Source organism: Aythya marila (assembly GCF_965140915.1).
Source record: "Aythya marila genome assembly, chromosome: Z".
Classification (NCBI taxonomy): Eukaryota; Metazoa; Chordata; class Aves; order Anseriformes; family Anatidae; genus Aythya; species Aythya marila.
In genome coordinates, this window is record NC_139080.1 from 43507571 (window position 1) to 43534326 (window position 26756).

General features: G+C 40.1%; 2 protein-coding genes across 8 annotated transcripts; one reads left to right on the top strand and one right to left on the bottom strand.

Moving 5' to 3' along the window:
* Positions 1 to 415: 415 nt before the first annotated feature.
* HNRNPK (heterogeneous nuclear ribonucleoprotein K) lies at positions 416 to 20471 on the bottom strand. Of its 7 annotated transcripts, none has more exons than XM_082783258.1 (16): positions 20344 to 20471; positions 18109 to 18187; positions 17924 to 18003; positions 17122 to 17231; positions 15672 to 15728; positions 14079 to 14122; positions 13091 to 13164; positions 12399 to 12526; positions 11248 to 11376; positions 10444 to 10751; positions 9471 to 9525; positions 5650 to 5700; positions 2376 to 2397; positions 2216 to 2298; positions 1720 to 1889; positions 416 to 937 (listed from the first exon to the last, which is right to left on the bottom strand). In XM_082783258.1, the coding sequence occupies exons 3-16, from the start codon at positions 17970 to 17972 to the stop codon at positions 904 to 906; spliced, it is 1314 nt and encodes a 437-aa protein (XP_082639384.1). In that variant the 5' UTR covers positions 17973 to 18003; positions 18109 to 18187; positions 20344 to 20471; the 3' UTR covers positions 416 to 903. The 7 variants fall into 7 exon arrangements, with proteins under 7 accessions (XP_082639384.1, XP_082639385.1, XP_082639383.1 ...); XM_082783259.1 differs by lacking the exon at positions 20344 to 20471 and adding an exon at positions 20044 to 20149 and having other exon boundaries at positions 416 to 876; XM_082783257.1 differs by lacking the exon at positions 20344 to 20471 and adding an exon at positions 20044 to 20147.
* RMI1 (RecQ mediated genome instability 1) lies at positions 20239 to 23731 on the top strand. The gene is made up of 2 exons (XM_082783256.1): positions 20239 to 20458; positions 20926 to 23731. Exon 2 carries the CDS (start codon positions 20954 to 20956, stop codon positions 22814 to 22816), a length of 1863 nt encoding a protein of 620 aa, XP_082639382.1. The 5' UTR covers positions 20239 to 20458; positions 20926 to 20953; the 3' UTR covers positions 22817 to 23731.
* The last annotated feature ends 3025 nt before the right edge of the window (positions 23732 to 26756 follow it).

A 26756-nucleotide genomic window follows, 5' to 3' on the forward strand; every position in this document is an offset into this window, starting at 1 on the left:
ACCAACTGCCATTTCTAAGTGTTATTTGCATTAAGCAAGCTGCCTAAAACCAGGTGTACTTTACCACTGTTTAATCAGTGACATCACAAAGTTTTAAAATATTTTATTTATATACTGTCACCAATATATATATGTACTGCTAAGAGGGCCAAACACTTGCAAAAAACTCAAATCTTACACAAAGTTTGCATGAGTATTTTTGCATTTTTCCCCAAACAGCAAAGCTGAGCCATTGTTTTCACACGGTTTCTTTAATTTGTCAAGAACACGGAACTCCATCTATTATCAAATAAGCGTAAGAGCAAGCTTAACAGCCACTTTCATGTATGCATTTTCTTGTGGGGAGAAAAAATGAAGAGTGTATCAATTTTAGATATTACCTTATTTAGATCTAAAGAAAGATGACCACCAAGAGTAGGTTCACTAAATTTATTTAAAAATCATAAAACGTTTCTTACAAAAGAGCATTACATTCTGCACACTGCTCTCAAAGGATGCCAGGAACACGTGGACTACCACCATTCTCCCCCCTTCAAAAAAGTACAGTGTACATAAAAGCAGGGTGTTCACAATAGTTACAGAGAAACATTACAATTTACCACCAACAATGAACAAAAATAAAATTCACTCTCTCTGCTGCTGTTTCAAAATTTCACGTTAGTCTCGCGCACCCTTTCCCTCCCCCCAAGTATTTGTAAAGAACTAAAACATTACATCTGGTGGACAGCAAAGATTCCACTACACCTCAAATGCAGAACACCTATGAAGCAGAGGAATGTTGGCTTTTTAAACAGAAGCAGATAAAAAAAAAAAGGTTGCAGGACTCCTTCAGTTCTTCACTAGTCTTAGAAAAACTTTCCAGAATACTGCTTCACACTATAAAAAAGAAAAAATAATCTTGCATTAGAATCCTTCAACATCTGCATACTGCTTCACACTATAAAAGAAAAAAGAAAAAAGCATGTATTAGAATGATTGACCATACATCTTGCATCAACATTCATAATGACATTCTTAGAAAAGATTAAATTACAAATTTGTAACAAATGTAAAAATAATCATAGAAGATTAATGGCTAGAAGTTATACATATATGAATATTTTAGGCACATTTAAATATTAGTAATCTAAAGCCAACGTTAAACAGTAAAATCTACTATGATAGCTAACATGTTTATAAAGACAAACTAAGCAAATTATATCTGAACCTGTTAGTATTTGGCAGAAAAGACAAAGTAATGCCAGCAAGGTGTGAAATGCTGCATAACAGCACCAAATCGATTTCAACTTGTCCTGTAGAGGCATGATCTGTGCCATATGGCAGACTGTGATTTGTTGTCAATTTAGTTATCTAAAAACAACAAAATCACTAGTCTTCCACACAGAACTAGACCAACATCCACTGAAATCTTCTATATTTTCTACAGGCTCTATGTAATTTATTACAAGTAGGTTTTTTTTGCAGCAGTTTTCACCACAGAAATGAGAGGACAGCTTGGTTAAGGTGTCTTCCAGCAAGATTAGTTTTGAGGGTGTCTTCATTTTAGTTAGAATGGAGAACAGAAGAGAATCAAGGCAGAACTACCACTGGAGAGGTTAGGTTCAAATAGTTACTTAAAACCTGCCTTCTAAAAACCATATCACAGAGAACTTCAGAATGTAGCAGGAAGAAAGTCAGTGTAAAATCAACAAAAAGGCCAATGTCAAGCTTTTAACTTGCCTGTTCTGCAGTAAATACTGTGCATTTTGTATCTGGTCCTGTGTTCCTGTAATAGTTATAATCCGATCTTCTGAGCCTTCTAGTGGTTCATCAATTTTGATCGAAGCTCCTGACTCATGACGTATTTGTTTGATTCTCTGGCCTCCCTTTCCAATAATAGATCCTGCCAACTAGGGGAGAAAACAAAAGCAGTCACTTCCTGATATTTCTTTATGAAAACAGAAACAAAATTCCCAGCACTATTTCAGTAGCTTCCGCGACTTCAAGAGCTGCAATGGCAGTTTACTGTTTAAAAGCCTCAAAACATTCCCTGCAATACTAAGTATAGAAATGCAGCTGAGATTTAAATTAGAGCAAGTGGTTGGTCATTTAAAAAAAAAAAAAAAAAAAAAAGTTATATATACCATTACTCAATATTAAGTATTACTGAAGTTGTTCTGTGCATCTTTTTTTTTTTTTTAAAGAAACAAACTGAGAGCAAGTTAACTTTACTTACATCTTTGGGAATCGTTACTTGTGTTGTGATGATGGGTCCACCAAGATCTCCATATGAACCACGGCCCCCTGCATAAGAATAGTCTGATTTAAACGTATGCATCAAGCTCTTCAGTAACTTCTTAACAAATAACGTATTAAGGTTCTGTATAAAAACTTACCATATCCAGAGCCACCCTCAAACTGTAACAGAAAGAGAAAAATGCTTTAGTGAATAGCCATGCTTCATTAACATCTTTTCATTTTCATTAACACACTGCTAACTGTTGAAGCTCTTTTACACAGAAATCCCAACCCACCAGCTTACTGCCAAAGGTATACCGGGGAAAAGAGGGCAGACCAGAAACAAAAAGGGGTAGAAGTCTCACAGAATCGTTCTGGTTGGAAAGACCTCTATAATCAAGTCCAGCCATTAACCTAGCACTGCCAAGTCTACCTGCCTGTCAAAACCTCTAGGAATTTGACAGAAAATGACATTAACCATCCAGCTATATCAGTTTATCAAGTAATCGTGCAAATTCAGCTGCTGGTAGACAGCTCTTGATGCTTACCTACTCATGACTGAACTAACTTTCTAATCGGGAGATTTGAGTACAGCTTTATTTACAGTATCAGTGTAGCTCAGGAGAGAGGAAAGCCTCAGAGTTTGAGCACCAGAAGTTTACCAGTGACTGTCAGTCCTCCTACGTCTTCAGGAAAACACAACTAAGCTCTAGATATAGTTCTATAACTTGTCTCTCAATTCCAACTAAACTACAGCCATTGCTGTCTTAAAACAGACAATCATGACACAAGTTATTTCTGTTCTGCTTAAACAGCCAAGTACCAAATCTAAATCACTGTAACGAGCACTCTCGACTTATTTTTAGCATTTGCAGACTGGTACTTGACATCATGTATTTAATTCCATCTAGTACCTTCTAAACAAACAAACTTATTTAATTGTTTTCCTATAAAAAAAACAAAAACATAATAGATAAGCATAGTTCTCTAGAATTCAACTGCAGAGGGACTGTGGGGGTGGCCCCTGTGAGAAGAAACCTTGGTTGTCCTTATGCCTGATACTGCCAGTTCCAGCTGGCTCCAAAACAGACCCACTGCTGGCCAGAGCTGAACCAACCCAAAGCAGAGCTTGTGGCACTTCTGTGACACCATATTCAAGGAAGGGTAGAAGATGTCTATCAGCTGTGAGAGACAGGAGTAAGGAAAAGAAATGCCTGAGAAACAATATTGCAGACACCAAAGCTAGTGAAGGATGACAGGGGGGCACAGTGTGGGCACCGGAGCAGATTCCCTGGCAGCCTGTGGAGAAGATCATGATGTTGCCCCCATACTGCCCATGGATGACCACATCAGAAAATGTATTCACAGTGCAGCACACAGAGAACCCCATGCCACAGGAAGTGGATGTGTCCTGAAGGAAGCTGCAGGCCATGGAGAACCCACAGGAACAGGATCCTGGAAGGAACTGTGGACCATACAGAATAGCTCCAACAGACAGGTTTTTTTTCTGGCAGGAACTGTGTCAAATGAGGGACCCACACTGGAGCTGTCTGTTCCTGAAGGACTGTACCCCACGCAGAGGGCACACTCTGGAGCAACTCGTGAAGAGCTGCAGCCTGTAGGAAGGACCTGCATTGGTGCAGCTGGGGAAGGATGGTATCCTGAGGGAGAGCCCCCACTATGGAGAAGGGACAAGTGTGAGGAGGAAGGCGTGGCAGAGAGGAGCTGTTATAAGCAGCATGGCACATCCTCCCTGCACTGCTTGGGTTGGGAAGGAGGTAGAAGACTCAGGATTGAGGGAGTGAAGTTAAGACTGGGAAGAGGACCTGGGGGAGGAACGCGTTTTTAGTGTTTCTTTGTTTCTCACCATGCTACACAGCTTTTAAGTGGCAATAAATTAATCTTCCCCAAATCGGATGACAGTAACTGCTAAGCCATCTCCCCGTCTTTATCTCTTCCCGTGAGCTTTTTCACCTTACTTTTTCCCTCTGTCTTTTTAAGGAGGGAGAGTGAGAGCAGGGCTTGGTAAGTCCGTCAGTCAGGCAGGGTCAACCCCACTACAACTAACAATTTAAAGAAGTTGTAATGCAACAATGTTTCCCCAAAAACTATCTTTACCTGCTACCTTTTTGGATCATCAAAATCGATGTTATTTGGACCAAAATGTTAAGCTTATCACAGAATGGTTGAGGTTGGAAGGGACCCTTGGAGGCCATCTAGGTCCAACGCCCCTGTTCAGGCAGGGGCACCCATAGCAGGTTGCTCAGGACCATGCCCAGCTGGCCTCTCTAAGGAGGGAACCCCTCTAGGGCAACTTGTGCAAGTGCTCCATCATTTGCACTGCATGGAAGTGCTTCCTCATGATTAGGACGGCACCTCCTGTGTTCCAGTTTTTGCCCACTACCTCTTGTTCTGGTGCTGCGCACCACTGGAAAGAGCCTGGCTCCATCCTCTGTGCAACCTCTCTTCAGGTACATTGATGTCATACACTGATGAGATCTCTCAAGCCTTCTCTTCTCCAGGCTTAACAATCCTAGCTCTCTTCGCCTTTCCTTGCCCGTCTCTAACTAACCCATTGCGTAATCATATCACATAGAATTACAGATTATAACTGAGCAAAAGAGTTTGTAATAAAGTGCAAAATACAGGAGAATACAGGACACTGCTTAAGACTTCAGGAGCTAATCAGAACAGCATATTGCAGAGGTACAAACACATCTCTGCTGATATTTACTACAGGATCACTTTTCTGAGCTGAACTATACTCCTTCCCTTTACCATTTCTGCTTCTCCTCCTGAAACTACAGGACAGCACATGAATTCGACAGCAGGTAAGTAATTACAGCTGCAGTGTGTATGTGAGCTAAGAACTGATGTTTAGTATGTGACAGTGCTTTGACAACTTGACAGCATGAACGTTTGAACCCTGCTGGAACTTCCATTCTTTAAACCTGTCCTTTCCAATCAAATGGAATATTCTCAAATACAAAGGATAGCACAACCCGATAGTTTATCCACAAGGTTAAGTAAAAGGCTACTTTAAATATTCCCTGAGTGATATATGAAAAAACACAACATAATGAAACTGAATCAAAATATATAACCTAAATGTGTGCAGTCACAGTGCATCAGTTACGGAGAAAGCATTACTATTTAGAATGCTAAAATGATGTACAAAAGAAGCAATGCAACAGAAAAGTTCCTCTCTTTTGGCTGTGCTGCTACATACTTCCACATCTCTTAACATTACATGCCTGTACAGGACTCACTGTTGGGACAAACTGCCAATAAATTTTGAGTCAGCAGAGCACTGTTAGGATTTTCAACAGACGCAAGCTGCTACTGACTATATTCAAGCTCAAGAAATTCCTTTAACAATTAACCAGTTCAATAAAGCAATTTTGAAAAAAAAAATAAATTGAAGACACTCACCAGCTCTGGTGGCTGCATGTCATCACAGGCATCCACATGACACTGCATCATCTTCCAGACAAAACAAAATAGGAAGAAAAGAGAAAACAAATCTAAATTTCATCCATATCATGGAGACTTGTAGGTAAATTGGCAAGCAAACACCATGCAAACAGGTACAGGGAACATCTTCCTGAACTACCTATACTACCAAGGATTCAAAATTACACAACATAAGACAGTTTTAAGACTTGTTCCCTTTTATTCTCAATTCAAGGGAACTGTAATTGGTCACACTTACTTCTTCCCTCTTTCTGTGGTGTAACATTTTCCTCTTGTGCTCTTGTGACCAGACAGCTAACAGCAAAGTTTGAATAGGCTTTTTTTGCTTGTTTTTACTTTTTTTCTTAAGAACATCTTAAAGTGCTAAAGCTATATATTAAAAAGCATTACTCTGATACCAAAGTCACCTTTCTCCTATTTATTTATTTATTTTTTTAAAGTGTTTATTAAAACTAAATTAGATGCGACTTTTATGTAATAAGAATAAGCTGGTGAACTCTATCAGTGATTACACTGATGCCAACAGCAAGTCAAGTAGTAAGGACACTGCTATTCATGTTCTATTAATTAATTGCTATGTATCTCATATAGCAAATATGCTAGCAATATACTGCTGCCTAACTACATTTAAAACACAAGATCATGGCTTTCTGTTCTTTCAGAGTTCTACAAAAAATATTGAAGAATCATCAAATGATGTTAAATATACTCTTCCTTTACCAACTTTCCATGCTTCACGTCACATTTCTTAAACATGAAGATCATTTTGCATTTTTAAATGCATGAAACTTTTCTGAAGTGTTTACAAAGATGTGTTCACATACATACATATGCTAGGAAAAAAATCAAGAACTAAAATATCTGAAGGAGCAAAAGCACATCAAAAAAGGAGACATGCTCCATGCAAGTTTGTGAAGATACGGTACATTTAAGAGACATATATTCCAAGTAAATTCTTTTATTAACCTTAGCAATTAAGCTAAAAAGGGGAGATGGAAAATGGAAAAGAGAGAACAAACTGGCTTTGAATGCTTGTTTAAATGCCACCTCTGTACTAGTTTTGGCTGGGATGGAGTTGATTTTATTTACAGTAGCTTGTATAGTACTATGCTTTGGATTTATGATGAAAATAGGGTTGGTAACATTCAAATGCTCTGGTTATTGATGAGCAGTGCTTACAGAGTCACACTCTTTTCTGATTCTCACACTGGCCCACTAAAGAGTAAGCTGGGGGTGTGCAAGAAGCTGAGCGGCGACACAGCCAGCACACAACTGACCAAAGGGGTGGTATATTCCATACCACGACACTGTGCTGAGTAACAAAAGCTGGGGAGACAGAAAGGGAGGGATGTTGGGAATTGCAACATTTATCTTCCCAATAAACTATTAGGCATGATAGAGCCCTGCTTTCCTGGAAATGGCTAAACATCTGCCTGCCATATGGAAGTAGTGAATAAACTCCTTATTTGGCTTTCCTGATGTGCAGCTTCTGCTTTACTTGTTGAACTGTCTTTATCTTAAACCACAAATTCACATTTTTATCTTTTCAGTTCTCTCCCCATCCCATAGAAGGGGGAGTGAGTGGCTGTGTGGTGACTCACTGCCTACTGGGTTTAATGCACAAATCCTTACTTTACACCCATACCAACACCTTTGTGTTCAGTTATGCATCTGAAAGACCAATAGCGAATGAATGCATTAAAAATAAATACTGTAAAAATACTAGTTTTCAGAATACTCTTTGCAGTCTACATGCATTTGATTTGGAGTAGCTACAGATTGAAATGTATTGTTTCTGTTACAGAAACAACACAGAGCTGTTGTTCAGGAAAAACCTTCAGAACAAAGGTAATAAATCAAGTGAACTTTGTCAACAGCTTACAACTGTAAGCCAGGCTACCATGGGCAAGGGAAATTAGCATTTATCTTTTGAAGCAAAAATGAGTTATTTGCATCTCAGAATCTACAAGGCTGTCAATTCTGTCTTATCACAGGAAACCCATAGAATTAATGGTTCTACATTCAGACTTAATTCACACTACTGCAAGTTTTTTCCTTTACTGGGAGAACTAGCAAAATATGAGGATTTCTGTACACTCAACATTTCTAATGTCTATGTAAAACAGAAGCTATTTTAAATATCATTTATCATCTCTGAAAGCAGCCTTTCCCATGCATTACTTAACAATTCACAATGATGTTTACTTTCAGTGTTTTGCTAGAGGATGTTTTTTGTATGAAACCAATGGTGTCATAGGAAGACCTTATGTGTCCACCACGACACTTCCAACTCCAGCCTCACAATCCACATGAAAACTTCTTGTCTGCCACGTAGGATACCATGCTTATGGTTAACTAAAACTAGAAATTAAATACAATTTGTGTCAAAAAGCAGTCCTCACTTGAAGCAGACTACCATACCTGGGCATTAAGCAGCCAGAACTATGAGGAGCTTCACTGTGAATACAACTGCTATTTGGAACACAAGAAGTGAGCAGACATGATTTCACTTACTTGTAAACATTCATGTCAAGAAATTAACAGTCAACCTGTTAACAGTCAGAGCAAATAGATTTTCTATTCTACCTGGAATGGAATAAAACTAGAAGACATTACTGTCTGAGAATACATCTGGTCAGGACTGTGCTCAACCAGATACCCAGGCAAAGGCGGTTTTACACGGTTTCTATGCACTGGCACAAACTTTACTAGCTGCAAGTGTGAAAACAAAAACTCATCTTGCAAACGTATGAATACTGATAAAGAACTTGAAGCATATTTCTCAATTCTTCCAATTTCTTAGGACACTGAGCAGCAAGAAGTGCACGTCTTTCCTTTTCACACTTCTAGTGAATATCCAGTGTTCTTGTAATATGTACTTCCAGTCTTATTTCCAGGAGGAAGTGTGTAAAGCCCATTTAGATATCCCAATCTGATGCCTCCTCTTTTTTGTGCATTCATTTAATAATACAGAAATTTAAGATCTCATCTGTCATCTTAAGACAAGTGGCCAACAAAGTTAGATAAAAAAGTTAGGACAAACACCTGTAATTCTCTTTCCAGGAATCTAATACAACTGAACATGACTGCTGTGGAAGCTATACTCAAGAGTACAGCACAGAAGGGTACCCTTCTGAAGCTTCCGTAAGTTATGAGATTTTTTTCTCCCCTCAAGCAGATGTTAGCATTAACTTGATTAAATGTGCCTAATTTCATTTAGCATTCAACTTACTAGTGGCCCTGGCTCCATAACATATGAAATTACAATAGCTTTTGCAACCACAGAAACCATCAAATAGACAAAAATTGATTAAAAGAGCAATCATCTTCCAAGATCACCTAGAGCTCTTCATTGGTGCTATTCTATATTCTGTGTTATTCTCTGTTTTCCAAGATATGCATTAAGAATGCTTCTATGCATCAAACAATTTAAGAGAACTCTTCTGACATGTTTTCTCCATCTGAGAAGCCTACCAACTCCTCCTTCTTCCATTCTTTTTAAATAGCCAGTGCAAGAAAACTTACACAATAGAGCAAAAGTCAAACTTTGTGTCACTCATGGTCAGGGAAAAAGAAGGAAAATGAATCACATCTCAGATACTCTTTATCCTTCAAACACACCTACACAAAAGGGATCATTTTTATGGAAAAGTCATTCTGATCACATCAACATTTCAGAACTATGCATGTCCCCAATTTAAGTGGTTGTATTCAGCAATAGCATATTCAGGCATTCAGCGTGCTAATGAAATGCAACTACACAAATGTTAAGATCCTACCATTCCATCATAACGATCTCCCGGTCTGCCCCTTCGGTCATAAGACATCAGATCTCTAAAACAAAAAAAGCAGCAGCAAATAAGTGACACTTGTCCTGGTTTCAGTTAGGACAGTTAATTTTCCTCCTAGCAGCTGGTAGGGTGCTATGTTTTGGATTAGGATGAGAAGAGTGCTGATAACATGCTGATGTTTTAATTGTTGCAGAGCAGTGCTTACACTAAGCCAAGGACTTTCCAGCTTTTCACTCTGTCTTGCCAGCGTGCAAGCTGGGGGTGCAGCAAGAGCTGGGAGGGGACAGACCCAGGGTAGCTGACCCCAACTGGCCAAAGGGGTATTCCATACTGTATGAGGTCATGCTGAACAATATATAGGGGTGGCTAGCCGGGGTGGGGGGCCGGCTGCTTGGGGTTAGGCTGGGCATCGGTCAGTGGGTGTTGAGCAACTGCATTGTGCATCACTTGTTTCGTACACATTATTATTATTGGTACTACTATTATTAGTATTATTTTCCTGTCTTAATAAACTGTCTTTTTCTCAACCCACAGGCTTCACTCTCCCATTTCTCTCCCCCATCCCAGACGGGGTGGGGGGTGGGCGGGGGGGGTGAGCGAACGGCTCTGATGCTTAGCTGCCAGCTGGGTTAAACCACAACAACACTGTAAACTAGTATTATATATTCTAATTCAGATTTTCACATTCATGAGTCTCACATGCCTTTATTTCTAACTAATTTAGCCAAGTCGTGAACAACAAAGGGCATTACACAACTACTGATCACATTCCTAGCAGTTTGCTACAGAATAGCAAATAAATTTCAATACTTTTCCAAATACTCCAGAGCAATAATGTAAGATTGTGCTCATATAATCACCACCAACACTGAAGTGTGAAACAAACACTACGAACATGAATACAATTCAGTAGATGGTACGCAACTTGAGTTTCCTACAAAACCTTTATGCACCAACTCACCCGCCACGAGGAGGTGGAGGAGGAGGAAGAGGAAGATTACGAGCTCTGCTGCCACCTCTGCCCCCACGGCCTGGCGGAGGTGGTGGAGGTCCTCTGCGAGGGCTCATATCATCATAATCTCTTCTTGATGGAGGCATAGGTCGGCCACCACGACCAGGAGGCATTCGATCAAAACCTCCTCTCCCACGCATCGGAAAGCCTACTGGACGTCCCCGTCTATCATCAAACATCATTGTGAAGCCACCATAGTCATATGTTTCATCATAGAAATTGGGATCGTAAGGCTGGGCTCGTCCTTTTATCGGAGACTAAAACAAATAAAAAAACACCACCCCCCAGTTAGCAAGTTAGCACCATTATAATTAGCACAATTTAGTTAAATATATTACATGTATCAAAGTGAACTTAGGCATTTTGGAACTTATTTTTGATTTCACAATGCTGGTAAGAAAGGAGAAGATAATGTGTTTTCCTGGGAACTTAGCTACGAGAGAAAAACTGCTGTTGCAGTTTTATATCAGTGGTACTTGTCTCCCTCTCTGATTTTTAAATCTTAATGACAGGCAAGGCATGAATAATGGGCCACTAGTACAAAAAAACTGCTTCCCTCTCTTGTAAGTTGCAGCACAATTCCAGGAAACAGCAGTAATTTCAAGAAGTGGTAATAGTCCAACACTTTGTTGCTTGAAAAGTGGGAGATATTGAACTCAAAATGGAAACTGGTAGATGCAACGTTCCAACCACATGATCCCTAGCATTCATGCATGCCAAAGAAAGAATAAAATTAAGTTTAATGAACATTACCTCAGAGATCAGATCCAAAATAATCTTGATACATTCAACAACTCTATCAGGTTTTCCACCAATAAGCACCACTCTGTCAGTTGAATGAGGACAACACTCCTGGAAGAGCTTAATGGTAGTCTGAGTGTTCTGTTGAAAAGAAAAATTAGTGAAGATTTAAAAAAATATAATTAAACAACTTTATAAACCTGTCAAAAATAAAAATGGGTTAAGATGCATATTAATTGGAAAAATAAACTCAATCCAAAAGACAACTGAATTCCCAATCATTTCAAGTGCTTGCTTACTTGTTTTCAAGCTCCCACAACAAATTTGATTTTAGGAATGCACATTTTTAAAGCTTTGTGATTACATCTTTTTGTCTGAAGAAGGAAAAAGCTCAATTTTTCTCCTCTTTCAATTATGCCTTATGTTTGCCATTTTTCAATTAAATAGTAGGAAAAGGATCACATATGCACTACAAGCTCACACGTTTTATTAACCTTCACCTGACAGGAAAAACATTTTTTTGATACAAGACAGCAATGTTGCTGGAATTATGTCTAGCAGTCTTGCCTTCCTCAGCCCACACAAACATTTGTCAGCTTGTACCTGAACTGACCTGAAATGGCCTCTGACACAATGCCACGGAAGGACAGAGAACACAGGTCTTTAAATCCACAGAGACCATTAATTCTTTTGGACATTACCTCATTCTTTCACTTAAAGAAAACTATGGTCTTCAAGCTTCAGAGTGATATGCAGACATATTCTGAACTACCACCATGAGAAATTTGTGGAAATGGAAAAAAACCTAACTCATTTTTCATATTCAGCTATTCCAAGGAATCTCATCTAGGCAGCAGTTCCTTTTAGGAGGAGTGATGAGCACCATTTTCATCAAAAATGATCCTTTATAAATGTTACTCCACCACTAACACTGCTTAAAAGCTTGAAAAGAAAGTTTAAGTTCTATTACTAACCACTTCTTTATTTCTGTAGGTTTGCATTAAAGTTTCAACTCAGATTCCTCTCAGAACACAGAAATCACATATGCAGTATGTTCAAAAGGACTTACTGCACAGAAGATACTTACACTTGCTCTTTAGGAACACAAACCACTAAGCTATTTATAGAACAGAATTTGAATCAAGAAGAACAGAGAACAGTACCTCTCTGAGTTCTTTGATTTTAGCACCCTTGACACCAATAATTCCTCCTGCCAGACTTTGGTGAATAAGAAGTCTTAATTCGCAGTCGAAGTCGCTGCCTTTGTAGTGTTGATACTGCATGGAAGACGCATAAAGAAGAAAAATAAAAATGTTAGCCTCGATACATTAAAATAATAATTTTGGGTTTTGTTCAAGATTTTTCTCCCCACCAGACATGGTGGTATAACTTGATTTATTGATTATACACCTGTATTTCCCTTGACAGACTAGCACCGTGCCTGAACATGAACTGATGTCAGATCAGTTTTCCTTACTTTTATTACACTGCACAACATTCCATACACTTTTAGGAAGATACCAGACACTCTTGTGCTTTCAAAACCAAGGCATGATACAGATTACAACAGAACTAACTTCAAACTAAGCCTATTAAGAGGTAATTGTTCAAAAAATCCACAGGGAGGGGGAAGGCTGTTCTAAATATTCACTTAGTAATTAAAGACCCTCTCTGTCCTATACCAAAAAAGACACCATCGTGTAGTCAGAGAATCATACCGTCACACCCCTTGCTTAAAAGGGTTTTGTTGTTTATTTTCTAATTTCACGTATTAAAGTTAGCAGCAAATCATCTAGAATGATCATTTTAAAAGCTAGCCTCATACCTCTAAGGAAGGAACATGTTAAGATACATACCTCTTCTAAAGTAGGGATAATCTTCTTCAAGATTTCTCCAATTGTCTCTATATCTGCACTTATACTCAAGATGCTGTCAGAAGCCAGAGCGCCAGACAATATGGAGATGGTGGAAAAGAAAAAGTAGAAGTAAATTGTGTATTCATAAACAATATTCTAACAAGATTTACTACACAGAAGAACTTACAGTTAATATTCCCCGTTTAAAGTAAACCTGTTTACTGAATTTAGAACACATGCATCTTTCTTTGTTTATGCCCAATACGTATGGTTGATACATTTAAGATTTGGTAGGTCTTGCAGAGAAAGAGAGAGAAAGAGAGAAAGAGAGAAAGAGAGGACTTTTGGAAGGGCTCAGATTAAGTGGGCAAGAAATTGACGCAGAACTGAAAGTAGAAGTGAATATTCATGTTCCCCGCCACCACTAATTTAGGATACCCTTGCTATTACATTGGTAAAACTGGCACACCTTCTCGTAGTAAAAGTGGGGATATGCAAGTGGTGAACACTGTATCTGGAGTAAGGTTATGAGACCAGTTAGAAATTAGATTACTAATGGGCTCTGCAAGAAAACAAATACAAATGCAAGACAAAAAAAAAGACAACACAAATGAGAAGTGAAGGAAAGTGAACCAGAGTTAGCATTTCATCAGAAATAATTATGAACAGGCAATGTTGAGGGAGCAAGGTGGGCCACAAAGACAGAGCGAGAGACTACTTTGAAACAATCTGATTTACAATGCAGCGAATATGCAACACTTGAAGCTGTGCTCCTTCCATTGAAATAAAATTAGTGGATTGTTTGGGTGGGCAACTCACGTAAAAGTTCAGTGACAAAAAGACTTAATGGGGAAAATAAGACAGAAAACTTGAAAAAAACAATACACCGTCTATAAGGGGATACTATTTAATTATATAAAAGGCAGGTAATAAAATACATTTCTCTCTTTCTAATCAGGCAGTGAGGCATAAACTGTTGGGACATACCGCTCGGGGCCACTGCTGTCTGGGACTGAAACACTGGCATTGTACTGCATTGGTCATTGGCGTTCGTGGATGTTGGCATTGGGCATGGGTATTCAATCGGAAGTTGTCAAGTATGGTACCCGTTTGGCAACGAGCACATTTTTGGGCATAGCCAACCAGGGTTTTCACATGGGCGTTCAGGGGCGGATGGGCCAACGTCATGGTGGGCAACGCAGGGGCAAGTCGATCCAGTACATGGGCAACGGAGATATATGGCCAAAAAAACAAGGAGAGGGAAAAGGGGGAAAAGCAATAAATTTTAATTTAATACAAACTATACTCATTACTCTCAATTAATGAAACAAGCTTAAGTTGTTCTGAAGACTAACACAATAACGGATTGCTACACCAACTGTGGCTTAACAGTATGGACCTTAAAAATGAGTCACTTGATCTGACTGAACTACTTTTTACTGTTATCGTATGACGTTTCAGTAAGCAGGCTGGCTCATGAGGGTAGACACAAAACCTGTCGAGAGTGATACTACTGAATCCTCGGGCAAATTGGGAAAGTTAAGTTTTCCAGACCACGCTAAATTATCTGGACTTAGGTGGATGTATTGATTTTGACTTTAAAAAAAAAAAAGAAGGAAAAAAAGGAAAAAATAAAAGAAAAAACCATTAGCTGCCGAAGAGAGCGTATGTATGATTCCTGACCATTTCAGCTTCAGCCTCAGTTCTAGGAAGTTGCTGTAGTTTATGACCTTAGTTGGAACTGATTTGCAATGACATATTACCAAATATTGTGTTGAACAGAGTACTGCTTGAAAAAAATTGTTGAAATCGTAGCTGATGTTAAGTACAAGAGTGTAAACAAACAGAATTTAAGAAGCGTTGCCAAGTTTTATAAATATGTAACATTAACGTAGAACATGTGTCTAATCACAAGAGTCAACCCACTATAAAATGTGAATAGGCATATAAGTCATGACTTTAAAAATGCTTCAAAGTAATAGAATAAAATGTTTCTTCGCTGTTCTATACCTATACTCTAATCAAGCGAATTTAACATTAATGCTTTTGTGTTTGGTGTGCAAGCTGTTAAGGAACAGATGGGCCATTTTGGGGGGTGGGGTGGGAGGGGAGATTGTTTTTGTTGTTGTTGCTGTGTTTTTTGTTTGTTTTTTTTTTTTTTTAAAAAAGGAAGTTGAAGAATTCCTCTATTACTGGGTTAAGCCAGCCACCTGCAATGGTTTCAGTAGCACTATAATTGATTCACACATATGGGAAATGGTACAATTAAGGGGTTTAAGCTTTGTCAATATTTCTCATTAGGATGTTAACTCATTTGAAGTGTGTAATTTAGTGGAATCCTATTCAAAAGAGAAGAGGTTTAATATAAACCTCTCCCACACGAGTCAAGCTGGGCTTTAATTACAGTACAGACTGAAGAACTGAGTTACCTACTCTATCAAGTATTACAAATGGCTTGTAACTAGAATATTGATGTCTAGGGTTGAATTGTCCCATTTCTAAAAATGCACGCAACCAAGCTTTCGATGTAGTGCTCTGAAAGAATTGGTGTTAAATTAGTTCAAACTCATATATACTCACGTCTGTACGAAGTGCCTTAATATTTTTGCCACCTTTTCCAATCACTGCTCCAGCGTTCTGGAAAAGAGTTTTCAGAAGTTACACTTGGCCACCATAGACTGTATCCAGAATAAGAATGATACATCTATTTTTGTACTACCCTATGCTACCCTGTCTGCTGAGGAGGGCAGGGGAAGGGAGAGAGCAGGCGGGTACTTGTTTTTCTTTTGAAAGCTTCAAATCAAATAGAAACGAATTGATAAAGCCTGTCCATAAGAAAAAAAAAAAAAAAAAAAAGACCAACGGCTCTTACCACTGCACTTAACTAGAAGAATATTCAGTTTTGCAACCAGTATTATTTAAATTCCAAATTCAAGTTTCTAGGCAATTCCACCTATGTTAGAATGGTCTCATAGTTGAGACCATTGGCTTAAAAAAAAAAAAAAAGAAGGATTCAATGAATGTTACAAATGTCAATGATTTCCCTTATTTATTATTTTCTTTTTAAGTATTATGTTTGGTCAATTTTGCACTGTAAGTGTTTCTTGACAATTTCAGGGGCTACTTTTGTTTATACCTATGTAAGACAACTGACTTTTCAGGTTAGTACATTTGAAAAGGCGACTGTTAACATCTCCTTTGTCTAAATTTAGGTTTCTAAAAAAGCATTGGGAATAAACTAGCAGGTATTAAAGAAGAGTAAATGCAAAACTGCATTTTTACCAGATTATTTTAAGGACTACATGCAGAAAGTATGGCTTTTATTAAATGGTTCATACCTGAGGCTAACAGCACGCAAATGTTTCCACACAACTTGACTATTGGTCAGAAATGCCACACAGAGTTAAGATAATATTCCCTCATGCCAACAAAAAAAACAGTGAGATACTTCAAACAACATAAATTATGTTTCACAAATGTAAACAGTAGACGAAATTCATACTTGGCAACTTTACCATAACAGTTCACACACTAGCTAATGAAAATGTTGCTATCCTGCAGCATTACTCCCACATTTCTTCCGGTCTGTGTATTTGAACAGATTTAGGAAATTGGTCAGGGAAGAGTTACTAAGATCCCAGACAAGTTCTCATCTTACCTACTGTACTTAATAATCACTAGCTGATCGTTTTTCTCAACTGCTTCCATTCTGAAGACTAACACACAATCACCCCCCTTGAAATAACAACCTCCCACTTAACTGTAAGAAAAACAGCTGTTCATTACTGCTGTTTTATTTTTTCAGAAACTAGAGCCCTTAAAAATAAATCTGCAGATCCTCAATGCCTTACCTTTTGAAGATCACTGAAGAAAATTCTATCACAAAACTATTCTACTACTACCCGTGCAAAATGGAATATTTTATTACTTATATCAATGTTCTTTCTGAACATACAACCCAACAGACATTTTGTCACCACTGACTTTAGCAACACAATAAGCAACAACAGAGTAATAATAAAAAGCATACTTTGCTCTGAAGCAGGATGCGCAGTTCAACCATCTCGTCTGTGTTCCGGGATCTTTTGAAGGCCTGTTCTTCCTCCATATCTTCTGCAGGACGTTTGCCTGTAGAGAGGTCCATAGGGGGGAAACACAAACATTTATTTAACTTTCTAAGTCATAATAAAATGGAACGGAAGTCATGTTCATGCTCTGTATTCCTTGCACATTCTTTCCTATTAGCTCAGCATTAATTTCTGATATCTACTTTAAGTATCCACATCAGGGAAATAGGTTTTCACTTTATGAACCTACATCCCATACCTACATTAGTTATCGATGTATAACACGCTTAATCACATTCACAACACGCTGTTTAAAACAGTGCAGCACCACCTGACTTTTTTTTGGTAAACACAGTTGTAAAAAATCTTTCAACTAAAAAGTTCAAAGGTGGTTTGTCCAACACCAAAATAACAGTGAAATAACAGGAAAGCAGTGTTTCAAAAACTGTTTGGAAAAACTGGCACGAACCAACTCAACACTAACACCCTAACTTCCTGCAATAAACAGTTAAAAAAACATGCCTAATAGTATTTTTACATACTCACAGCTATGTATGCTCTCTCTAAAACATGTCCACAGAAAAATTATATGTTTTCATGCTTCAAAAGCACGTAATACATGCTAATCAAAAATGAAAACATTTAATGCAGAATGCAAAACTAATGCTGAGAAAATCATATTTCATACAATTAAAGCATTAAAAATATTTTTAAAATATTTTGAAAGGTTCTTTCTAAAAAGAAATAGACCTTTAAAAAATTTACCATTTGTCTCTGTGTTGGTAAAGGTCTCCTCCTGTTGTTCAGTCTCCATTACCTCTTTTTCTTAGGTGGGCAGACAAAACCTGTTGGAAGAATATTAGAGCTAGCATACCTATTTTGTGAAAAGGCAAATTGCCCATTTTACTAAAGGGAAAAAGCGAAAAGAAATGCATGCTTCTGGAACTTACCGCTGTTATATATCCTTGCAGAGAAAAACTCAAGTATTCTGGGCGGGATCAAAATCCAACAGCCTATTGCTTCACGAGCCTATGAAAACAGCATAATTAGTTGCGTCTGCTCATTTACAGCTATGATTCTTGCTACAGACAGAAAAACGGAGGTTTGACCTAAGTTTCATTGCAGAGCTTTTCTTAATAAATGAGAAAACGTACCAAGGCCAAACACACCACTAAGAGAAAATATACAAGTGTGTAAATTTACAGATAATCAATTACAGTCTGAATTAAGACAGTTTTCAGTCATTTGCTAGTTTTAAGTAATTTTATTTACTAACAAAGATTTTCAGATACTTAGAATACAGTTCCTCTATTTTCAACATGCTATATGATACATGTCTAGAATTCACTTTTTAAAAGGATGCTGTGTAAAAATCTCTTCCTGATGTCAGTTCTAAACAATTTCCAATCAAAAAAAGTTCTCTGATATCTGTCAGCATTATTTTTTTTTAATCTTTTTTTTTTTTTTAAATCAATCCTGTATCAATGTACCAATAGGCTTTTCAGCATACCTTCTTTTGTTTAGTCCATCTGGGAACATTTCAAAGTTACATTAAAAGCCCAGATAAAAACAGATTATTTTACAGTTTATTCTTTCCAAAAACCTATCTCTATAATAGTACTGCAAAACAAACCTGTATCTTAAACGGTATTTCATTGTTTAATTTGAATTTCCTCAGGAAAAAGTCGACCCTCACTCTGGCTTCCATGAAGATGAAAATGAGACAGACTCAACTTTTTAAACGCACTCTCAGCTAGTTGTTCATTTGTTACAGTTACCTCGTTTGTGCAGTCTAACAACAGGGACTGCTGAAAGGCATTCAGCCTACCACAGCCAGCCGCTGCTGAGCAACTGCCTTCACAGAACACGCTGGCCTTTCTGTGCATGCTTAATGTGAGCTAACGGAGCCTCTGCCACGCGTTGCCAAAACACTAATACGCGTGAGGAGGGCTTTTTACAAGGTTCAAACAGCCCTTTTGGACCCTGATTATTTTACTTCTGACCATCCCAGCAATCTGAGGGCTGCGCGGAATGGCACAAGACATAATACTCCGGTTCAGGGCTTAATCTTTTCCGCTCCTGCATGCTTATGCCCTCCGAACCGTGTGTCCCCCCCAGTCACGTGCAGTGAAGGTGCTCTCTCCCTCACCGCGCTCTGCAAATCGACTTTGCGGGATTAGCCCGCCGAACGCAACGCGGTTTTATTTATTTATTTATTTATTTATTATTTTTTCTTATATATATATATATATATATTTAACCACCGAAAGGGCAGAGTGCCCAGGCACGGCAGCACCGAGCCGCAGCCCGGCCGCTCCCCTCTCCCCGCCGGTCGGCGCGGCGGGCGGGGCGGAGGCGGCGTTACATAACCCCGCAGCCCCGGCCTCCCCCCCCCCCCCCCCTTCCCTTCCCTTCCCTTTCTATTCCCATCCCTTCCCCTCCCCGGCGGCGGCGGGGACCTGCAGACATGGCGGCGGCTGCAATGGCGCCTGCCCGCTGCTAGGCGGAGCCGGGAGCGGAAAAGCCGCCAGCACCACGCGGTCACAAGGAGACTCACCCCCCCACCAACCCCCCCCCCCCCCCCCAACCCCACCACCGCCACCGCCTCCTCCCCCCCGCTCAGGCCCGCACAAAAGGAGCCGCCCGGCGGCGCGGACCCGCCTCAGGGCCCCTCCGCCGGCAGCAGGGCCGCGGGCCGCGCCCAACCGTCCCCCAACGGCCGCCCCTCAGCCCCGTCAGGGAGTTACCGGCGGGGGGGGGGGGGGGGGGTGACCCCGCTCTCCTCCTCCTCCTGCTCCTGCTCCGGAGGGGCCCTCAGGGCGCTGTGCCCCCCGCCCAACCGCCTCAGCCCCCTTCCTCCGCCTCCTCTTCCCCCCCCCCGTTACCTGCGGCCGCCGCCGGCCCCGCCGCGCACGGGAGAGAAAGGGGAGCAGCCCCCGCCGCCGCCAACGCGCACAGCCCTCAGCGCCACCGCCCCATTGGCCCCGCCGCGCCCCCCCGCCGCCGCCCGATTGGCGGAGGCGCCTGCCCGTCAGCCGCCGAGGGGAGGGGCCGGCCCCGCGCCGCCCCGCCCTCCGTGCGGGCCCGCGGCGCGGCGGGGCCCGGCGGCCCTCAGCGGGGCAGCGCTCGCTGCTCAGCGCCGCCGCCCCGCGCCGCCCCGCGCCGCCCCCGCCGCTCCACCTCACCTGCCGGGCGGCGGCCGCGAACGCGGGCGGCGGCGGCGAAGGGAAGCGTGAGCCGGGCCCGGCCGCCGCGAGAGAAGATGGCGCCGGCGAAAACCCCGCCCGCTGCCCAGCGCCGGTTGGGAGGGGGCGGGGGGGAGGAGGAGGAGGAGGAGGGAAAAGGGGGGGGGGGGGTTGGGTAGTGGTGTTCTCGCGAGACTTGGCGCCGCGCGAGGCCGCCATTGGCTGGCGCCGTGCGCGGGCATTTCGGGGCCGCGCTCCCCCCTCCCCCCGCCCGTCAGCAACCGGCGGCGGGGCCGGGGCCGCGGTGAGTGAGGGGAGGGCGGTTCTGTGGGGAGCTGCTCGGGTCATAACGGTTAAAATGTAAATTTTAAGTCGCTTCTGCGTTAACGCTCTTACAGTATTTGAACTGCGAATCGAGGGCAAATTGCTGTATTGTACCAGTGAGAGCCCTGTCATAAATGCATAATAATAGTCATAAATTATCATAAACTCAGCTACTTAAAGAGAATAAACATGTCTTTTTTTTTCTTCTTTTTCTTTCTTTTTCTTTTTCTTTTCTTTTTTTTTTTTTTTTTTCCCAAGGGATTTCGCTCTTCTGGCTTAAAAGAAAATGTCTACGTTTAACATTGCAGCAAGAGTGGAAACTTGGCTTTCATCCGCGTGGCACGTGAAGGTTCCTTTGACGTGGTTGGAAGCGTGCATTAACTGGATCCAGGAAGAAAACAGTGGTAGTAACTTAAGTCAAGCGCAGATTAACAAGCAGGTGTTTGAGCAATGGCTCCTTACAGATCTAAGAGATTTAGAATATCCGATTTTGCCTGATTGCATCTCGGATGCTCCCAAGGGAGAGCTGTCTGGCTTTTACTCCATACAGATCGATTCACTGGTTGATGTTAGCCAGCCAGCATATTCCCAGTTGCAGAAGGTAAGAGGGAAAAGTACTGTGAACGAAGAAGTAACAGCCAGTTCTCAGGCATTCCCGAAGCCCTGGGAAGCAAAGCCTACTCGAATGCTGATGCTGCAGCTGACTGATGGGATACATCAAATTCAGGGCATGGAGTATCAACCAGTGCCAGTCCTCCATAGTGATCTTCCTCCAGGAACAAAAATCACTTTACACGGTAGTATTGCGTATCGTCTCGGAGTCCTTTTGCTTAAACCAGAAAATGTGAAACTGCTGGGGGGTGAAGTGGATGCTCTTCTGGAGGAGTATTCCCGGGAAAGAGTCCTTGCTAGACTAATTGGAGAAGCTGAGAACCCCAATTCTGTTGGACAACCTGGTCATGAACAAATTGTTCTCAGTCCTATGGATGAAGTAGAACAAACTCTAGGCCCTTCAGATGAAGAGCTCTTGGCTGGTCTTGATGAAAATAATGGAGTTATTTTAAACAACGAATCGTCTTTAGAAAGTGGATACTGGAGCAGAAGCAACAATTTTAATACAGCCTCAGGTTCACTCCCTGCACGCAACGAAAATACGTTGCAACAGATGTCAGTAAGTTCTCATACACGTGAACAAACTCCTGTGGAGTTAAATGATTTTCCGTTGGAAGATGACATTCTTCTGGAAGAAGAGATCCAAAGAGAGCTGGAAGAAGTGCCACCAGTGGTCACAAACAGAAGCATCGATTTAACAACTGAGAGGATTCCACAGACATATAGAAATTCCTGCAATTCATCTTTAAATGGCACTTATGGAAGAGATGAAGGGCCTGAAAGAGATAAGCCTATAGAAGATACCAGCAAGCAAAAGACTTTTGGAAGAACAGTATCTGCTGGAGATGGCAATAGTACAAAAGGCTTTCCACAGCATAACACTGCACATCAGGCCTGCAGCTCTGCATTTTTTTCTTTGGAAAATCCTCGTGAAGAAAGGCAGAATAATAAAGACTTCGATGAGAGCAGATGTAAATCCCATCACGCTTCTGACAGCAGGCAGTTAGACAGTGATCCTGTACCTTTCTCAAAAACTGATCCAGAAGCAGATCATCAGCCAAAGCGTGATATGCAGACTGTTCCTTGCAGAGCAGTAGAGGCTCGTGACCTTGATTTAGATTCTCCACCTTTCACATACCTTTCCCTTCTCCTTGCAAAGAAACTGGAAGCTGTCACAGTTGTGAAAGTTAAGTGTTTTATTGTAACTCTCACTGGAAACCTCAAGAGCAGTAATGGGTCCTGGGGTATAAAGGCAAAAATTTCTGATGGTTCAGCTTATCTTGAAGTAAATTTTGCTGATGATATTCTAACAAGTTTGATAGGATTTTCAGTGCTTGAAATGAATACGTTGAGAAAACATCCAGCTTTACATGGGAAAATTAAGGATGGTTTAGAGAAATGTCAGAAACAACTGATAGATCTCTGTTGTTTGATGACTATAGAGTTTAATCCATTTCAGTCTAAAGCCACTGTTTTAATTCTACAGGATGTTGATACAAGGCATCTAGAACAATTGAAAAAACGCTTAAATAAATAATGGTCTGCAAGTTTGCACACATTAGATCTAAGTATTTTCCCCAAGGGACTGTTGAAAGTTAAATTTCAAGCCTAAGTGGTATGCCTTTTCTCAAGAAAAATAGTAGAAAAACTATTTCCACTCTTGGAGGAGGAGACGAATGGGAGGAATTTAGCAGCTTATTTCTTATGGTGGTGGTATTGAAATTAATTTTCAAATAGTTCCAGCTTGATTTAAAATGTTCATGCATCCTTTTCATTCAGCAAAATCTTACGTGTCCTTAACTGGTGATCTGGAGGAGCAGACTGTCAGGAAGTGAATAATAAATAACAAACCAGCTCTTTCTTGCAATTTTTGAAAACAGGTTACTTACCTGATTTTTTAAAGGTAGCTCTAGGAGGAAAACAGTTGAGTAAATTTAAACACAGAATTATTAATCAGATGTGAGTACTTCTGATTATGCCAACTTGATACAGAGTGTGCAGGAACCTGAAGTGTAGAAAAGTAAAAAGTATTTCTTACAAGTACTTACGTATTTAAAAAAAAAAAAAAAAAAGAAAAAAAAAAGGCAAACATGAATGGGATAAAAAAGCTATGTACTTTAAAAAAAAAAAGGGGGGGGGAGGGCAAAAAAAAGCTAAAAACTTCAGCAAAGATCTTTAAATCTTTTGTTACAATCATTCCTTTCTGTTAATAAATGGAGAAATTTTATTATGATAGATTTTTGGCCTGTTGATGTTAATGACATTATTTTTGAGTCTTATTCGTTAGCTCTTAAAGTTATTGCTAATCGAATCTCTCCACAGAGTATTTAAAATATTTGTGCTACAAATCTGTTGTGTACTTAATATTGGTCTTATTTTTTTTATTATTATTTTAGCTTTTAGAATGTACAAAAGTAAACATATTAAAGTTTTCATTTAAACTTTGGTGGAAGCTGTTGAGTCATTTTCAAAGGAAAAATGTGTCATGTTCAGTGTATAGAGTCCCAGATTTTTTTTTGTTGTTGTTACTCCCTTCTTCCCATCCTTTTCCTTGCTCTTCAATTTGAAGGTTTTCTTTGAAATTAGTAGAATTCTAAATTCTGTCAGGATTTGGGGACCGACAACAGCAGAAGTCTGTGCAGTGTTGATTGAGTGTATTTGCAAATAATGTAAAAGCAGTAGTCAGGAGCTTCATCCTCAGTGGAGAGACAACTTCCTTTGAGACTCCGTGTGACCTAAGGAAAAGTAGTGATAATTTGCTAAGTAAAGTAAAAATGGAGGGGGGTGGAGGAAGGGAAAGCTTTGTAAAGCATGAGCCTTCTTGGGTTTTGTTTCCAACAGCTTAGAAATTTATGAATTCCTGTGTTCCTTTCCTTCCTCTCCTCCCCTTTCCCGCTCCCCTCTGAAGAGAACCTGGGCAAACCACAATGCTGAGAGTCGCCTGGTTTTATTTCCTGAGTCTGCTGGGAATTGTGTGTCACTTAGAATCATAACAGCAAAAACGTTTGGCTGTGTGGAACCTATGTTGTTGGAGCTTTGATTATTGTTTCAGAAATGTTTGCTTCTTAACAGGGAACCGACCAACCTTCATCTCGTGTTATCCCTTTGAAAGGTAAAACAGCTGACTGTAATCTTCTAGTGCAGTTTCATGGAAACCTTTTACATTTCTTTATTTGCCCTTATTTCTTTATCTGCTTCATTTCGTTTTATGTGTTGATTTTGCCATGAAAAAGGAGAGGAGTCCTTAAAGTTTGAACTAAACAAATAGTCCGTGGACTTTATTCTACTTGTGCAAAGCAAGAACAAAGACATTCAAAGCACTTAAACAGAATTGTATTTAGAATTATCTTTGTCTCAGCTGATCACCTGAAGTCACATGCACCTCTTTTTCTGTATTTATGTTAACATTTAGTCATCCCTACTAAAAGAAGTTAACCTGCTTTCCATCCTCTTCCCTCCCTCCCTCCCTCCCCCTGCCTTACAGGCACTGTGTTACTTTTCTGACTTTTCCTTCCCCTCCCCCAATGGACTAGTCTTCTTTTTCAGAATGTTCTTCCCGGAAGGCTTCTGTGCATGTTCTCAAGTGTAAGCAGCAACATAGTACATAGCAGTACATAAGTACTGCTAGCTGTTCAGTGCTTGACTGCTCTGCAGACATTTCAGGACAATTTTTTGGCATGTGATGACTCCAGATCTGTGTTTAAGTTTTCAAAATTAATGAGAAGCATTACTTTTTTTGTTTTGTTTTGTTTTCAGACAAGACAAGGAAAGAAAGAAAACAACTTAAGGAATGCATACTTGTAAGGTGGAGAGTGACATAAATGGTTGTGTACCAGTTATTGGTTCATGCTTAATCCTCTGTATTGGTTCTCAGAACCACGTTCTTTACCACTAGTCGTAATGCTTTTATGCTGTGAGTACATATGGTGTGCGTATATTGCCTCTACATGCCAAGCAGTAGTGCATGTTTCAGTCTTTCAGATAAAAAGAGTTCTTACAGGCCAAATTCAGGAAACAGTCTGCAACCTCAGCAGACTGTGGTAGTGATCAGGAGGAGAGGTATGTCACTTGGAAATGTGACAGAATTCCTGTGCAAGCCAATGAAGGCAATTGTCTGTATTAATGCGAGTTACATGAAGTCTTCTATCAGAAAGTAGTTCCTCTCCTCTTTTCTTGCTATTTTACAAATTCACTTTTTCTTGCTAACATTTTTTTCAGCTGCCAAATAGGTTTCTACATCTGCAGTGTATTTGACACTACAGAGTTTCAGATGCTGTGTTCTTCAGGAATATATTCATATTCATGGGAAAAATAAAGTGCAATTTTTCATTAATTCCAGATAATTCATATGAAACCTACAACGTTGTCACTCAATGTCTTGAATGTTATCGATATAAATGATGACAGTTTGCTGGATATAAACGATGACAGTTTGCTGTTTCTTCCTTGTAGTTATTAGAGAAACTGAAAACAGTAAATTGGTTGTGACAGTGCCAGATATCTGCATCAGAATATCTCATTTTAAACTCTCTGTCACTAAGGCAGGATAGTAGAAAGAAAACAGTTCTCAGAATCTTAACTGTGTCCTACTTTCTTTAAAGGTATTCGCTCTCAAACTGTAGAATAAGGCAGTGGCTAGACCAAAGAATGTGGCTGGTTTCCAAATAAGCCAGGTTTCAAGAACAGCTCGGGCACCAGCCTAATCCTATTGGATACCAGTTTGTCCACAGTGATGAATGTCATTATAGCCCAGCAATGTCCTTCTTGTTGAATGCAGGCAGTGTCCTAAGGAAAGAAGCAACAGCTGGTTGTGATAATGTACCAACTTCAAGTACCAACTAGAAAAGTTAAAGGTTTTCCAAAAGGATGTGGGGTACTGGTCCTCTGTAAGAGCATTACTATGACTTTGCACTGAAAGAATGGAATTCCAGGTCATATCAGCAGGAGAAGTTTTCATGAAAGCTGAATGCAGAACGCAATTAGACCAGTAAATATAACATTTGATACTTGATATAAAACCTTATTTCTTAATATCTTGCTCTGATAATGTCAAGCATTTCTGTTCAGAATAAAAATGTAATAACTTCCAAGTCTTTTTAGGAAGAGAAGTGTGAAGTACAGTACAGTATTTGAGTTATCTGGTGGTAGGAAAACTTAAATTTATTTACCTGTGAGAAAAGGGTGAAAAGGACTTATAAATAGTACTTCTGATTTCAGATCCAATTCTCTGTATTATAGTCCTAAAAGGAACAGAATGCCAGCAGAAATGACAGCAAATGGGAGGTTAAGGGCAGCCTGACACTGGAACTTTTTAAAGTTCAATAGAAGAGGCAGAAGTTTCCTGCAAATAAACTTCTTGTATAAAGGGACACGGAGCAAAATCGTGTGTATTTTACACACAAAATTCTGGATATTCCTGCTTAATCCTTTTTCCTTAAGGATTTTTTTTTTTCTATATGGATTTTCTAACAGGGTAA